We start from the raw sequence: 16,682 nt of genomic DNA, 5'->3' as shown, positions 1-16,682 counted from the left end.
GATTACAAGTAAAACAATTCACTACAAGGGACAGAATACCCAAATAAATTACACTGAATACAACTCTCACACACCAGCCATTCATCCCTAACATTACCCCTAAACTGCAACAAATCCAATGGTTCATCCAGTTTAACAAAGGCAGCTCTCGTATAATCACACCCCCTCAACTGTGACCCAATGACAGTCTCTACACAAGGACAAAGTGGTCTCACTGACCCAAGGTGATGATACTGCAGAGTCAGGCTTGAAAGTCACACCGTGTGGGCAGCATCCCCTCTGCTGCTGATTGTGGCAATGTCAGCACCTGACACCATCCCGAAGAGTGCTGTGTCGACTACGGGATGGGGTCGACAGAAGCGTCCGATCCCACGCGTCGGCTTTGACCCGTGACATAAGGGTGTTGTCGTGTGTGACGTCATGACAGCGCGGAGTTTGGTTTGAGTGTGGCTGTCTCCAGTTCTGTTTTATCTTATTTTATTTACTTTTCTGATCTGTTCGTGCTATCTCGTGAGATTTTTTTTTTTTTTAATTTAAAAACACTTATTACTTGTTTTAATTATCTGTTTCCTCGAATTTCTGTTTTAGTTTATTATATTTATCTTTCTAATCTGTTCATTCTATCCCGTGAGATTTTTTTTTTTTAAGGAAAAAAAAAAACGTCTCCCATAAGTCCAACCACTCGTCCAAGTCGTGGGAGATGGGCAACGGCACAAAGTAGGGGACTGCCTATAGGGGCGATGTACAGCGGTCCTGAAACATGACAGCTAACGGGGCTCTGGTGAAGCTACGATAGGCCTAGCAAGCCAGTAGTGGATAAATCAACTGCTTTTAAAAAGGGAACATGCCTCGGACCACGGAACGGATTTAAAGGAAACCGACCAAGCAATGGAAAAGGATTACGAGATGGTTTACGACTGGGAACCTTAAACGTAAGGACTCTAACTGGGAAGTTAGAAGAAATTGTAGAAATGATGGAAAGGAGGAAATTGGACATCTTGGGACTTGCTGAGACTAGGTGGAGAGGAGTTGGTGAAAAACCATTAAGTAAAGGATGTAAGCTGTACTGGATAGGGAATGAGAGGGGAAGAAATGGAGTGGCAATAGTTGTCAGAGAGGGTCTGCAGGAGGAGGTGGAAGGTATCTATGATCGAATGATAAAAGCCAGAGTACGAGTGAAAGGAAAAAGCATTGAAATCATCCGAGCATATGCCCCACAGGTGGGGTGTACAAAAAAGGAGAAGGAGGAATTTGAAGATGACATGCAAAAGCAGCTAAATGGAGGTAATCAGATTATAATAGGGGACCTCAATGCACATGTTGGCACAGACAGGAAAGGATTCGAGGAGATAATGGGACCAGAGGGCTGGGGGAACCGAAATAAAGAAGGAAAATTGTTGCTGGAATTCTGCAAGAGGAATGGGCTGGCGATCGCAAACTCCTGGTACAAGAAGAGAAGTAGCCACAAAATAACTTGGTACAGTGGAGACTGGTCCCAAACTTCAGTAGTAGATTATGTACTAGTGGATAGGCAGATGATGAGCAGCCTCACAGATGTTAAGGTCATTCCATCTGAGGCCTTAGACAGTGACCATCGGCTGTTGGTAGCCACACTGAGAGAGAAAAAAAGATAGGAGGGCAACAGATATACAGGAGAAAAGGTTGAAGACATGGATGCTGAAAGAGGATGAACGGAGGACACAGTACCAGACACTGATCAGGAAGAAGCTGCCAAAGGAAGATCAGAGAACAGTGGAAGAAGAATGGGGAGATTTTAAGAGGGCTCTAGTTGAGGCAGCTGAGACTGTGTGCGGAAGAACTAGCACAAAGAGGAGAAGTAAGGAAACCCCATGGTGGAACAACATATGTAAAGAGGCAGTACTTCGAAAGAACAAAGCCTTCAGAGAATGGTTCCAGACCCAAACAGAGGAAGCTAGGGTAAAATGTAAGGAAAGCAAGAAAGCGGCACAGACCATAGTAAGGGCGGAGAAGAATAAGTGGATGGAAAAATGGACAAGAATGTTAGAAGAGGACAGTGAAGGGAACAAAAAAGTACTTTACACCATGGTAAGAAATAAGAGGAACGACAGAAGCGAGTGCCTGAGGATCATGGATAATAACGGAAGAGTTGTGGAGGAAATGCATGAGCTCAAAAAGATTTGGAAGGAGTACTTTGAAGATCTGTTGAATGCCGCCAAGCGGGTAACTAACAGCAATGGAGAGCCTAAGGCAGCAGACGATTATAATAGTGGGGAAATTGATGATCTAACTTGGAATGAAGTGGAAGAAGCCATAAAGAGGATGAAAGGGAGCAAGGCACCAGGTTGGGACGAAGTAACAGTGGATATGATACGAGCAGCAGGAGAAGTAGGAACCCAGTGGCTATACAGAGTGCTGAGGGTGGTGTGGAAGGAGAACAGAATTCCTGAGGATTGGAAGAAAGGAATTATAGTCCCGATCTTCAAGAAAGGGGGTAAAAGGAGATGTGAGAACTACAGAGGAATCACCCTGCTATGCCACTGTGGAAAAATCTATGAAAAGATCCTGGAGAAGAGAATAAGAAGCAGTATTGAAAGTAGACTGTAAGAGGAGCAGTATGGTTTCAGACCGGGAAGATCAACAACGGACCTCATATTTGCGGTAAGGCAACTGCAGGAAAGGCACTATGAGTACGGGAAGGACTTAATCATGGCCTTTTTAGATACTGAGAAGGCGTATGACAGTATCTATAGGGACAAGCTCTGGGATGTGCTGAACGCAAAAGGGATAGATGAAGAGATAACACGAAAAGTCAGAAAAATGTATGAGGGAAGTGAGAGTTGTGTGAAAGTGGGGAGGGAACGTACTGCATGGTTCAAGCTGGAAAATGGGCTGCGACAGGGAAGTGCACTTTCGCCTTTATTGTTTATTATTGTTATGGATGAAATCCTACAGCAAGTATCAGATGCAATTGGAGATCATAAAATGAAAGCAGTGCTTTTTGCCGATGACCTGATGTTATGGGGAAATTGCGAGAAGGAGGTGCAAGAGCAGTTAGATGTATGGGAGGCAACAGCAGCACAATATGGAATCCATTTCTCTGCAAAGAAAAGTGAAATAATTGTCACAACAAGGAAGAAGAATAGGCCAAATGTGGATATAACTTGTGGAGGGGAAAAACTACAAGTGGTAGAGAACTTCAAGTACCTGGGAAGCATGATTGAAAGTAAGGGGGGAAATGCAATGGAAATAAATGAAAGGTGCAGAAAAGCAGGGCAGTTCTACAAATGCATTAGGGGGCTTATTTGGAGCAAGGAGGTGCCACAGAAATCCAAGGGAATTATATACTGAACCTACTTTGTCCCCATATTGGCATACGGAAGTGAGACATGGGTAATGCACAAAAGCGACAAAAGTAGAATACAGCCTAGTGAAATGAAGTTCCAGAGGAGCAGGTTGAGTGTAACAAGATGAGACAGATTGCGAAATGTGTATGTGAGGGAAAGACTAAAGGAGGAACCAGTACAGGACAGGATAGAAAAATCAAGACTGCAGTGGTATGGACACATGAAGAGAATGGATGAGGGAAGAATTCCAAAGAGGATGTTTGATCTGCAACTGGAGGGGGAAGAGGCCCAGAGGAAGACCAAGAGATAGATGGGTGAAGGGAGTGAAGGAATGTGTGACGAGAAGAGGAGAGAACTGGACAAAGGTGGAAGAGGGGGAATGGTCGAAAGACAGAACACGATGGAGAGGCTTGTGTTCCCGACAGACCCAGCCAGTGGCTGGAAACTGTCCAAGATGATGATGATGATGATGATGATGAAAAAGACAAAAAACACTAATCAGCTACTGAAGCATCTTTATCTTCTATGGGTTGCAGGGGTTACGACCCCTGGGGAGGTGGGTGGGTATTCATGCATGGCTGTCTTCACTTACACGTTGTAGCTACGCAAGGCGTCTAAATTTGTTTATATTTAGTTTGCCCCCCACCCAAAACACCCCATTTCCTGCGCTTGTCCCGTTAGTGTCATTAGGCTTTTTGTGGAAAGTGTGTGTGTTTGTTTTTGTTTCCGCCATATTTGTGACGTCATGGGTCAAAGCAGACGGGTGAGATCGGACGCTTCTGTATTTCCACGGGATGAGTCAGTGGTAGCAACAAGCCATGGAGCACAGGGCAAACACTGCTAACAGCCACAAATGACTTAATTACTTCAGTACATGATGTAGTGAGGCAGGCACATTTCTCCTCCTTGTCCCTGGGTGTGGCTGATGAGTGAGCGGCAGTTTCTGCACAGAAAAGCTGAGCCAGCAGCCAATGGAGACCACTGCTGTTGATGCCAGTGGTGCTACTTGTTATGCTGTGGTGGCGTTCACTCAGGAAACAGCTCCTTGGCTCCATATGTGGCCATGATGACACATGGGGAGTGTGCAAGCTGCTCAACCCGTGGCCTTTGGAGAGGAGTCAGATGGCAGCTCGCACTGTGGTGCCAAGTCCCACTAGGAAATCTGCGTCAGAGGTGGCAGGCACAGACAGCAGATCAGTGGGGGTGTGGAACCAAGTCCCGTGAAGGACTCAGCATAGACGGCAGGTCCAGCTTGGTCTCAAACCCATGGCTAGATGACACACTGTCTGGTGTCTGATGTGATGGTGGTGCTGTCTGTTTCTAGCAACAAGAAGTGCACTTTGCCTTAATGTTCAGGTTCATTTATTTACATCTGGACACCACTTGTTTCACTAAAACGTAACATACAGCCATGTTGCCATAACAAGATACTTTCCCTGGTGTGGAGACACCGCCCCACTTGCCACACAGTTATCACTATGTGGCGCTAACAACCACTGAGGGCTGCTGTTCTTGTTTCACGATCCACTGGTACGTCTGTTACTGCGATCCACAAGTCACCACACTGGTGGCTATCAACCAATGGCTGTTAATGCAATGCTCTGTGATGACTCCCATACTACTTCTCCTTACTTTTGCTAAAGATTAGTAATTTTCTGTGCAAAGACTGGGTCACGGCACTATACTATTGAACAGCCTAGAGGCCTCCCCTGCTTGGAATCATCAGTTTACACAATTGTCAAACTGTGATGCGTATGTATGTAAAAAGAGAGAGAGAGAAAGAGAGAAAGAGAGAGAGAGAGATTGAAACATAACATCTGGAGTCCAATACCCCTCATAATTTGTCAAGTGTAAAATAATTCTGGGCATCTGTAAAACCCAAGGTGGCGATCTGCTACAGCCTTGGCATAAAACTTTGAAACCAATCACATGCATCACTAAATGGCAATCCTTCCCCAAATGCCACAGAGCCTAATAGATCGTTGCCGCTTATGGAAAAGTCTTTCCGTTGGTGGCTGGGCAACAGTATGTTGTGCAAGTGCGTATCGCGTGAACAATATTTTATACGATTGTCATGCAATAAGGAGTTGTCACCTGATGTGAAGCTGCGGCTCACTAGCCTCAGCGCAAAGGTCCAGTAAAGGACCTGTTTGAAAAGCCCCAATGGTTAACTAAATTGCTTCATTGTGTACAACGTCCAAAATTTTTAAATAAGAGTGTTGTGCAGTCCCATACACCAATAATCAAGGCAAGGTTGCATGAAGGCCCTGTAAAACAGGACAGACATGTTCAGTTATCTCCCAAAATTTGTGGCTAAGACATTATAATGTACTGAGTACTTTAGAGAACTTTTCAGGTCCTTAAGATGTGGCAACCATGTAATTTGTGAGTCAAATGTGAGGCCGAGAAATCACACTGTTTCTTTAAGAATAAGACAGTTCCCCGACCCGCAACTGAAGAAAGTTTAAAACGGAACGTGAATGGTTGAAAAGAATGCACACAGGTTTTTTATTGAAAAATTAAAACCCCTCCTCTGCCCATTCCTCCAACCATCTAACAGTCAAGTTGCAACTGACAAGCTCTTGCAAGGTTCAAGGAGGAACAAAAGACAGAGAAGTTGTCAATAAAAAAAGAACACTGGACATGACGTTTAGCAACTAATGTGACGCCATTAACAGTGATGGCAAAGATAGTGACATTTAAAGCACTACCGTGAGAGACACCACTCCTGCTCAAAGCGATCAAAGGACAGTATTGACAAGGTATCAAAAATAGCATGATGAGAGAAAGAACCATATAAAGATTGGAAGACATCAAAAACCTGATTCATGGAGCTGCCCGAAGATAATACGATCCCAGGTAGTGTCATAGGCCTTCTTGATGTTAAAAAATTTACACATTAGCCAACGCTGGCACAGGAAAACTTGTATAGCTGCTTCCAGGATGATCAGTTTCAAAGGTGGAGCAATGTCTCCTGAAACCATACTGAAAGTGATTAAGGAGCTACCTGGACTCCAGGATCCAGATAGGGCAGCAGTTGACTTTCCACCCCAAGTTCTTTCTGAAGCAGCTGGTGAGAGCAATAGTACAGTATCTACTCAGGTGTCTACAGTCAATCCCACGTTTGAAAAATGGAAGTAAAACTGCCTCTCACAATGAGTCAGTAAAGTGGTTCTATTGCCCAAACAAGGTAAAAAAGGGCTAGGACAGTGTCTATTCTGCCCTATGAGGTTCCTTAGCACACCATAATGGACCCCTTCATGACCAGGTGACAAGTCACAAGCTGCAGATAACGCAGAATCCAGCTCTCACAGGGAGAAGAGACAGTTGTATTCTTAATCAGTGGTGAAACTAAAATTCCAGCTTCTCCTTCCAGCAACCACTCTGCATCATCAGGAAGCTGCATCCTGACTGGTAAAGGAAAAACTGGCAGAATAGGTTGCCATTTCTAAGCAATGTCTCGCGGACTGGTCTGAAGACTGTCATTCCCCGTTTCAGCAGCCACTAGGCACCTTCCTCCTCTCCCAGAAATCCTCCTGATGGTCTCCCTTATTGCTGTACTTTCCGTGGAATGGTTTATGGTGGTTGGTAACTGTCGCCACAGTCTCTTTTTGCTGTCCCTAATAATTCAGTGACAATTCATTTTCATTACCCAAGGCTGTGAGGTCTCTACAGCTGAGTAGCACCCGAGACACACTGCCTGGCAGGTGAATCAAGACAAAGAAGTCATCATTTGGTGGAGTAACCTACCACTTCCCACTGAATGGTGTGTGTGAATGCCAGAGAGCATCCAGAGAGACTGACAGCAGTGAATGATCCTGCTGCAGTGCCACAATCAATGGCACAGAAGCTCTTAAGTCCTGCTATTTCTGTGGTAAGAAATTCCTTGTATACCTGATCAGTGTTTCCCCAAAAAGTATGTAAATATTAATAATTTGGATGCCTAAAAGGCCTGTTGCCAAGCTGTGACATAACTCAATAATAGTCACAGTTGTGTATGGTAGCCTGTCTCAAAACAATATTGGTCAGGCGACTTCTCTGCCCACGTTCAGTATTGGTCATTTCCTGACATAGTCATTAGTTTATCTGTAGTAATTTCTTGTATTATGTCTGTTTCCATGTCAAGAAATGTTGTTGGAAACTTGATCTTAGTCATTAATTTGATTCCATTTACATCAATGATCACAAGGATGTAGCTTCACTGCATGCTTCTCGAGGACCTTATTCGAACTGTGGCTGTAATGAGGCTTCTGCTTATTCAAGTTTTACCATGTCACCAAACAGCAATAATTCTATTTTTCCCCATTTTTCGTACCCGTGTTGTTCTTGCTGTCCCTTTCCCTACCCTGCTTGCTGGTTGCCTAGCGTATTTATTATAATTTCATCATTCATTAACACGAAGGTTAGAATGAGTTCTCATGGTGCATTTTATCTAATCTGTTGTCACTGGCTCAGAACAGTCGATGTTACACAGACCTCTTCATGACATTGCCTGCAACAGTCCCTGCCCCAGATCACCTAGAACTTCAATCATTTTGCAAGCCTGTAGTGGGGTGATGTTTTGTGCAATACATGCTCTGTGTCCTCTCAGTATCATGTTCCTTGTCTGGGTGTAACTCTAGCATTGCACTAGATACTCCCCAATGTACTGCATACTGGTATTAGTGTACCTTCCAGGAGCATAAGATGAACAACTGTACGAATGTCTCTCTGTGCTCCAAAATTAATCTCAACTTTTTATCGGTCTGTACAGGAGAGAGATATATGGGAGAGAGAACGGATGGAGACTGTAATATATTCCTCATTTAATATCAAACAATGGAAAACCCAGGATGGAATGTAACGATATTATGGAAAGGGTTGTTGTTACCATATAGCAAAGACGTTCTGTCGCAGATAGGCAGAAAAAAAAAGACTGTCAAAAAATGAGCTTCCGGCCAACAAGACCTTTGTAAAAAAAAAGGGCCTTGTCAGCCAAAAGCTCATTTTCTGACAGTTTTTTGTTGTGCCGATCTGCGACTCAGCAACTCCATTATATTGTGAGTAGCAACAATCCTTTTCAAACTATTGCTTCATTTAACACTGGTTCTTGAAACTTTGCAAAAATGCGCAAATAAAATTCCAATTTGAAAAATACTTTGGTTCTAATGAGAAACAAATAAATATTTTCTGCTGAATTTGGCCTGACATTAACAACATAAAAGGCATAGGAATAAAGTATCAAATATGTACCAAACCATTATCCCTGTGTGTGTGTGTGTGTGTGTGTGTGCACGCATTCACTTTCTGTATATATTTCATACCTGGTATGGGTTGAAATCTAATGCCCTCACAGGTCCAGTATGCTTTTCCTGAGAAACAATGAGTCCATCTTCTCCAGATAATAATTTGGAAGCACTATAGAGCTGTAGACGCCCTCCATCACAACCACCAACAATGACACCAGTTTCTCTGTCTGGTCCCACACCGCATGAGCTCCAGGTAATTTTGTGAAATCTGAAAATATCAAATTATATAAAACCAATATACAGAGAAGGAGTTCCAATCTGAGACCATAACATCAAGACAAAAAATGATATTTAATTCTCAAGTAGCAGCAGACATTCACCAACAGCAGCTAACAAAGGTACTTTTTTTTTTTTTAACCCAAACACATCTAAATGAAATGGAAATTTTTCAGGCATCATTAAGTAAAGCAGTCAAAATAGATTCTGAGTCAAGGTAGACAGGATAAACTAGAAATTTAAATAACTAATAAAAAAAACCTACAATGTATGGAGTTTTGAAAATTGCACAAATTATAAGTGTAAGAACAGTCAGTAAGTCAAAATGAATGTCAAAAGTTACCAGAACAGATGTAAAGTTGAATGATCAATAAAAAGCAAAATAATCTCCAAAAAAAATAATCACAGGCTCTAAGAAACAAATAGCAGGGTTTGAGGAAGCTATGTAGCTTAAACTTAGCTTAAAGTGAATGGGAGGGGCAAGATGAGGCAAATGAGGAAGACTTGAAGGTGGCCACGAAAAAGGAATTAATTTGATACAACGTGGGCTGCATTCACTTGCAAAGCTGTTATGGGTTTCATGACATGTGCCTTGCCAGTACACACATTGTGTCAACTCATCCTAAGCATGTGGGTGTTATGACATTAGAAACCTTCACAGCAATTACATGTTGGGTGATACATTACATAGACAGTCTCATATGTATTTCTCAGTTTGATGAACATCTCACTAGTGACTGAGCTATACTAGATAATGGGAAGAAAGTGTTTGTTGGCACAGTTTTACAGCTGGTTTTGTCATAAGGATATAAGTCATACAATAAGGAAATGGAAATACGGAAGCGTCCGATCCCACCCGTCTGCTTTGACCCATGACGTCACAAATATGGCGGAAACAAAAACACACACACACACACACTTTCCACTAGAAGCCTAATGACACTAACGGGACAAGCGCGGGAAATGGGGTGTTTTGGGTGGGGGGCAAACTAAATATAAACAAATTTAGACGCCTTGCGTAGCTACAACGTGTAAGTGAAGACAGCCATGCATAAATACCCACCCACCTCCCCAGGGGTCGTAACCCCTGCAACCCATAGAAGATAAAGATGCTTCAGTAGCTGATTAGTGTTTTTTGTCTTTTTTAAAAAAAATCTCACGGGATAGAACGAACAGATCACAAAGATAAATATAATAAACTAAAACAGAAATTCAAGGAAACAGATGATTAAAATAAGTAATAAGTGTTCATAAACTTAAAAAGAAAATCTCATGAGATAGAACGAACAGATCAGAAAAGTAAATAAAATAAGATAAAACAGAACTGGAGACAGCCACACTCAAACCAAACTCCGTGCCGTCATGATGTCACACACGACAACACCCTTACGTCACGGGTCAAAGCCGACGCGTGGGATCGGACGCTTCTGTCGACCCTACGGAAATATGTCGAGGGGAGGTTGCTAGAGTCCAACCAGAATTTGAGAGAACAAAAAAGGTGCTCTTATATGTGTGTGAAGCATAGTAATAAGTAGACTCTGATTTTGCAACACATGAGAAAATCATATCGCCAGTTAAAGACATGGTTAACTGGTTTCAGACAAAGTTACTGCTTGTGATGAAAGGTCCACTGTTTTAGATGAATAAGTATCAGCAAACTTCAAACTGCTTGTGAATGAGCAAGCTTCCTATGTGACATTAGCCAGTGCTCCTACCAACTCCAAAATACATGCCAGACCATGCAACACAAAATCACTCTTAATACTCTACTGCATAAATCAGTTACTGTTACTTGCACTACCAAAAGCTCTTGAGGCAATCACTGCAATAGTTTTTGAGGTTCAAGAATATTTCTTGCTATAATACTACACCAGTGGTTACAGCTTCAAAGTTTGAAATTTGATAAGCATTAGAATAAAACCAAATACAAACATGAATGATCTAAACTCGCAATTCTCTCCAACAATTTTGACAGCTGCTTAACTAACATGCAACAGAGTGAAAAATGAAATATATTTATTAGTTCTCCTACATTACAAGTAAGAAGAAACAGGTGGAATAATATCTGTGTATTACCCTGCACTACAGTGCATTCTGTTTTTATTTTGGAGGCACTAATGTGCAGAGTACTTTCATGCCCTATAAAAGGAGTTTGGTATAACTGTGCGTTTGTTTACTAATTTCATTCATATCTAATGCATAAGGAAAAACCACACGTCAAAAGAACTCCCATCGGATTGACAAGATAAAGTATTTTGCTAATTTCGGTACTTGTTTCCAGAGCCTCACTTATGCAGCCCTTTTCGGCACAGTTTACTAACCTGTAATCGCTTGGTGCTGATGCTCTTAACTCCATGTCCAGGCCGGGCTCCCCTAAATTTAGTGAATAAATTTCCATTGCTGCAGACGTACTGAATGATGCATCTAACTGCTGTGCTGCCGTCCCGGCAGCCAACAGTATTGGATGATGCGATGCCGGTGACCATGATATGTTTACTGTGCGGTCTAACTCCTTTATCTTCATTTTCTTTGGGGTTTCTGAAACAATATACTGTTACAGATTTACGTAAATAACGTCATGTTACCACGTTGTGTAAGATATAGCGAATTAGTCCTATTTAATGGGATGTCTGTGACAGTTTAAAAACATGACATAGCAGGTAGGCTGGATCTCTATTTTAATGTATTTTGGTTCTGTATAGAAAGCACAAATGACCGGTGAGCAGAAACAACAACCACAAACTTACATAAACAATGTTTCACTACTGTCACCACAAAGTTTACAATTCAGTCATCAACCCTTCCAACGTGGCTCTACAGCTTGGCGTATGTGTTATTATCTCTGGACATTGAGTTAGCTGATCTACATTATCGCTGACTGAGTCAAAAAGTGCAAAATGCAGACGACGTTCAGGTTGTATTCATCAAAAATTGAAATGTCCTGTTCTCATACACTCACATACAGAAGGGAAAACTAATCTCAGCAATTATCTTGTTACTTTCTTGTTAATTCTAAATAGAATACACCAAGACACAGCTTCCAGCTAAAGGGTGTTTCACAGTTGGGAGAACAGAATCATACGGAACAAACCGCCAAAACATTCTTCAATGCCTTTCAGATGGCAGGATTCAAATAAGAACAGGGTGGTAAGAAAATTTTGACTTTCAAGTCTGTCGTCTGCTAACATCAGACGTTAACAAATTTTCGCTTCACTCACTCATTATATTCCCGATACTTGAGTTTTTCCCGGCGTATTTGATAATCAAAATATCCACGGGTGTACTGCCGGTCTACAGTGTCCAACGGTCACAATATTTCGGCGATCATACATGTCGCCATGGGTAGCCCACTCTCACCGGTGGTAGCGAATTTGTACATGGAGAACTTCGAGGAGGAAGCCCTGTCTTCATCCGAATGGGAACCTACTTGCTTTTTCCGTTACGTGGACGACACGTTCGTCATCTGGCCACATGGTATGGATATACTCCTTGACTTCCTTACACATCTAAACTCCATACACCCCAACATCAAATTCACTATGGAGACTGAAACGGAGGGTAAATTACCTTTCCTTGACGTCTTGGTCAAGAGAAGGGCTGACGGCACCCTGGGTCATGGAGTGTATCGGAAGACAACGCACACTGATCTGTATTTGCACGCAGACAGCTGCCACCACCCTTCACAGAGGAACGGGGTACTTAAAACTCTAGTACATAGGGCGCGCACTATCTCTGACGCAGAGAGTCTACTCCAGGAATTGGAACATCTGAGAACTGTATTTCGAAAAAATGGGTACTCAGAGTGGCAGATTCAACGTGCTCTCCGCCCAACCACTACAGCACAACCTGTGGAGATGGATGAAATCACGAGGGAGAAGGTAGGCACTGCGTTTATTCCATATACAGGCGCACTCTCGGGGAAAATCGCCCGCATTTTGAAGAAACACCGGGTCGGTACTGTGTTTTGTCCTCCGAATAAAACTCGTGGACTGTTGGGGAGCGCCAAAGATGACCTCGGTTTGAGGAAGGCCGGCATGTGCCAGATTCCATGTCAATGTGGCAAGTCGTATATTGGTCAGACGATGCGTACCGTCGAGGATCGATGCCGTGAAGACCAGAGGACACGCGACTGATGTGTCCGAGCAAGTCGGAGGTCGCTAAACATTGTTTGTCGGAAAATCACGCTATGGAGTATGAACGCACAAGGATTCTGGTACAGATGTCGAGACACTGGGACAGCGTTGTTAGAGAGGCCATCGAAATTCGCACAAATGACGACCTCATAAACCGTGACTGTGGCTATAATCTTAGGAGGCTTGGGAACCAGCGATTGGTTTAATCAAGAGTAAATGGAGCAAACGTATAATTGTGACGACCACGGCGGACAGAGCCATCACACCGACGTCATCTCAGACGCCGTCGCAATCTGTTCCACCGCGTGACCGTGGCGCGGGGCGCGGACGCCGGAGGGAGTGCGTCGCGGGCGGAGGGTATTTAAATCGGCCGCCGCCGCGACCGAACCCAGTTCCCCCTGAGCAGCCATAGTGTACAGATCTCCGTACCGGCACGTTCACAGGAGCTAAGTCCGTCAGTTCACCTGATGATGGCGACATGTATGAACGCCGAAATATTGTGCCCGTTGTACACTGTAGACCGGCAGTACACCCGTGGATATTTTGATTATATTACCGATAGTTTACTTTGTGCTTTTGCATCCTCTTAGTCCTTATTTTTATCCTTTTGCTTCGTTTTCATGATACACTGGAAATGTTCCATAACGATTTGGATATGTTTTATGTTGGATGTTCCTCCATAAGAGGCTATCTTAAAGTAATAAATGGCTTAGATATTGCAGTTACTGAACAGAGCTGACACTGCAGTCCTGAAGTGTGAAATGCATTTGAATTCACAAAAAAAGCATCAATTCTTGAGAGGCATTTTGTGTGCCGTTGTCAGTGACAATATATTTCGTCAGTCCTTCAATAGAGAAGACACTATGCTAAGCTTGAGTTTTATTGTACATATCAATGACATTTATATCAAAAATTGAAATTTAGAGCAAGCATCACTTGATTGAGAAGTAGTGGCTTCAGTCTAGTAAACTGACATACGGTTGGGAGAGCGTTGTGCTGACCACATGCCCCTCCATATTCACATCCAGTGATTCTTGTGGGCTTAAGATAACAGTGCGGGTAGTCGCTACCATTGAGCCTTCAGGGCCTATTCTGACGGAGTTCAGGTTTAGAGCAAGCATCGACGAGGATGAGCCACTAGCTTCCGAAAAATGGTCCTACAAAACCAATATGCAGACATGACCAGGGCTCTGATGCGTGTGGCCATGGAAAATATTTTCAAGATGGAGCTGATCGGTATTTTTGACGTATGTTCCATTTAACCACCGTCATTTCAATGTTTTTGTCAATATTGTTCCAGTACGAGCGCTCTTCAAAATTGTATTTGGTACAAAAAATGCCCCAATGACATTGATGTACCGTTTGTGTTACCTTAGATTTATGCATTGCAGAAGTAATTAATCGTGTCTTGCCTGATTCTGAATGTACTAGAATGACACCTGTGCATGCCTCATATCCAATACGACTTAATCTCAGGTTGATTAAGTAACCTCTTATCGATAGCTCACTCTGTCTGAGCATGCTGATTGATCTTATCAAAACAGGATCTAAGGCATATGTTTCGCAACTAAAGTTGAGTTTATTGTGAAATTTCCTGCAGTGTCTTGAGTGCTGACATACACTGAAAAACAAATGACAGCTGATGAGCCAAGTTTTCTGTCTTGTCCTATTGGCAGATGTGAAAATAAATCTCTGTTGATGTGTTGTGCTGTGGAAATTAATATAATTTCATTGTCTTAATTCAACAGATGAAGTGCCCGGTGTTGTGATATTGAGCTGTCCATGTAGGAACAGTATTTTCCAGTCTAAATGTAGCCACTGAAGGTTTTTGGTCTGTGAGGAGGATAAATTTACGTCTGTGAATGTAATCACGAAATTTCTTGAGTTTAGATATAATTGTGAGAGCCCCCTTCTTGATCTAAGTGAAGAAAGCTCAAAACAGTTTACAAATTTCGTAAAAATCTTCCTGGGAAAGAAACAGATCAGCAGTCGTAGAATATATAGATTAAAGCTACATAGTGTTGCCACAAAAACTGAAATTATCATGCACTCACTGGAAGTAAAAATAAAATGTGTACTAATTAGTTGTTGTTTTCTTTTCCTCCAAACTGTTATTTTTACTCATGGCCTAATGTTGACAAGACTGTTGTGAGTTTGTAATGATCAGCAACTTCCAGTTTGTCTTGTAGCCGAATACTGAGTATTGTCGAAAAAGTTGTCAACATTTTTTGGCATCATCAAAACATTGACTGCAACTAGAACATCAGGATCTGTCATCTATTCTAGTGTCTCTTCCAGTCATGTGGAATACACATCCCAGCTAAAGCTACACATGCTAATACCATGTTGGCAGGTGAAGGGTGAAGTTGGTGGCAAGGTCAAACATGATGAGAATATGGTATAAAGATAACCCATCCCTCATGCTTACATACACCAACCTCGGTAGTCCCTCACAGATACCAAAGTCGATGACGTCAGGCAGTCGTCCTGGCGTTGGAAGGAAGATGATCGATGTATGGTCCAATGCCTTCCACCTATTGTACCTCAACCACCCATAACAGGCACCTCCTGCTAGTATTGGTGACCATGGAGTGACAGACCAAATACTTGCCATTAAATTCTCTCTTTAGGAAACTCCTACCAGGGATACATAACAGGATGTTTAAGTCGACCAGCTTTATAGTCCCTCGGGGTGGCCAACTGTTAGCAATGAAGCTGTTTTGATCATTTGCTCTAAGGAACCTTCGTCTTTGTCCAAATGTGCCAGTACTTAAAGTGGTTTATTTTGCTTTAATACACAGTCACATTTCCTACAGCACAATATTGTGGGGACACCAAAGCAAAGCAGCTGATGTCTTCAAACTACAAAAGAAGGCAATAAGACTGATATGTAGCTTGGCACCCACAGCTCACTGTATGCCAAGCTTTAAAAAATTACAGATTATGACCCTACCATCAATATTTACACTACAGTGCGTAATGCATATTAAGAAAAACTATTCCAGTTATCAACAGTATGACATGCGACATAATTATAACACAAGAAACAAGTAGGACATAGTTTCTTTCCAATGTAACTATAAAAAATACACAAAAGGGGTTCCTATACAAGTCCATAATTCTTTTAATGCCATACCCCAACATAACAGGGATCTTCCAATTCAACAACTCAAAGAAAAAGTATAAGAATTTCTTCTTGAGCTCAGCATTTATGAAACTGACGAATTTTTAAGAGAGGCAAAGAATAATGTATGGCTACACTTTATGTGATCAGTTTGTATATGCTTCTATATCTATGTCTGAAATTGGCTAAATTTACTATGCAATACCAATTTGTACCAGAAGTTTCTCTGTTTTGTATTTGTGTAAAGGTACTATAATTATTTGGGTAATAATTACATTGTGTAATATTTTTCTTGTTTTTGTAATTATTTGTGTAATATTTATACTGTGTAATATTTTCTTTCGTAATGCCTCAGATGATCTCTGAGGTCTCTAAATCAAATCATATCAAACTGACTGTGTCAATCGTTAGCCTCATAACCTCCACTGTTTAGACTGGTGGTAACTGCAGCTGGTGGTGATGAATCATTGTACGCAGGTAGGTAGTCATGCCGCCACCTACTGTTCAATTGTCAGAGTGATAATATCAGTAATTTGCTATGTGGTCTTTGACAGTGCCTTCAGATATGTTTCTGTCTGCAGACAGATGCCTATTG

The 16,682-nt window shown here is 42.2% G+C and overlaps 1 protein-coding gene across 6 annotated transcripts in view; it reads right to left on the bottom strand.

Annotated features, from left to right (window-relative positions):
* Positions 1–11,665, bottom strand: part of LOC126456864 (protein transport protein Sec31A) — a 168,228-nt gene extending 156,563 nt beyond the window's left edge. For 5 of the 6 annotated variants that reach the window (XM_050092683.1, XM_050092680.1, XM_050092684.1 and 2 more), the window contains exons 1-3: positions 11,578–11,665; positions 11,152–11,368; positions 8,630–8,822 (exon numbers count right to left, since the gene is read on the bottom strand). In XM_050092683.1, the coding sequence (XP_049948640.1) occupies positions 8,630–8,822; positions 11,152–11,354 (396 nt within the window). In that variant the 5' untranslated portion in view covers positions 11,355–11,368; positions 11,578–11,665. Of the gene's footprint in view, positions 1–8,629; positions 8,823–11,151; positions 11,382–11,577 lie in introns of all 6 variants that reach the window. The other variant, XM_050092681.1, reaches the window with a different exon arrangement.
* Between the last annotated feature and the right edge of the window lie 5,017 nt (positions 11,666–16,682).

Source organism: Schistocerca serialis, chromosome 2 (assembly GCF_023864345.2).
Source record: "Schistocerca serialis cubense isolate TAMUIC-IGC-003099 chromosome 2, iqSchSeri2.2, whole genome shotgun sequence".
NCBI classification, from domain to species: Eukaryota; Metazoa; Arthropoda; class Insecta; order Orthoptera; family Acrididae; genus Schistocerca; species Schistocerca serialis.
The sequence above is the reverse complement of the archived record's forward strand: the minus strand, read 5'-3'. Positions and strand labels throughout refer to the sequence as shown.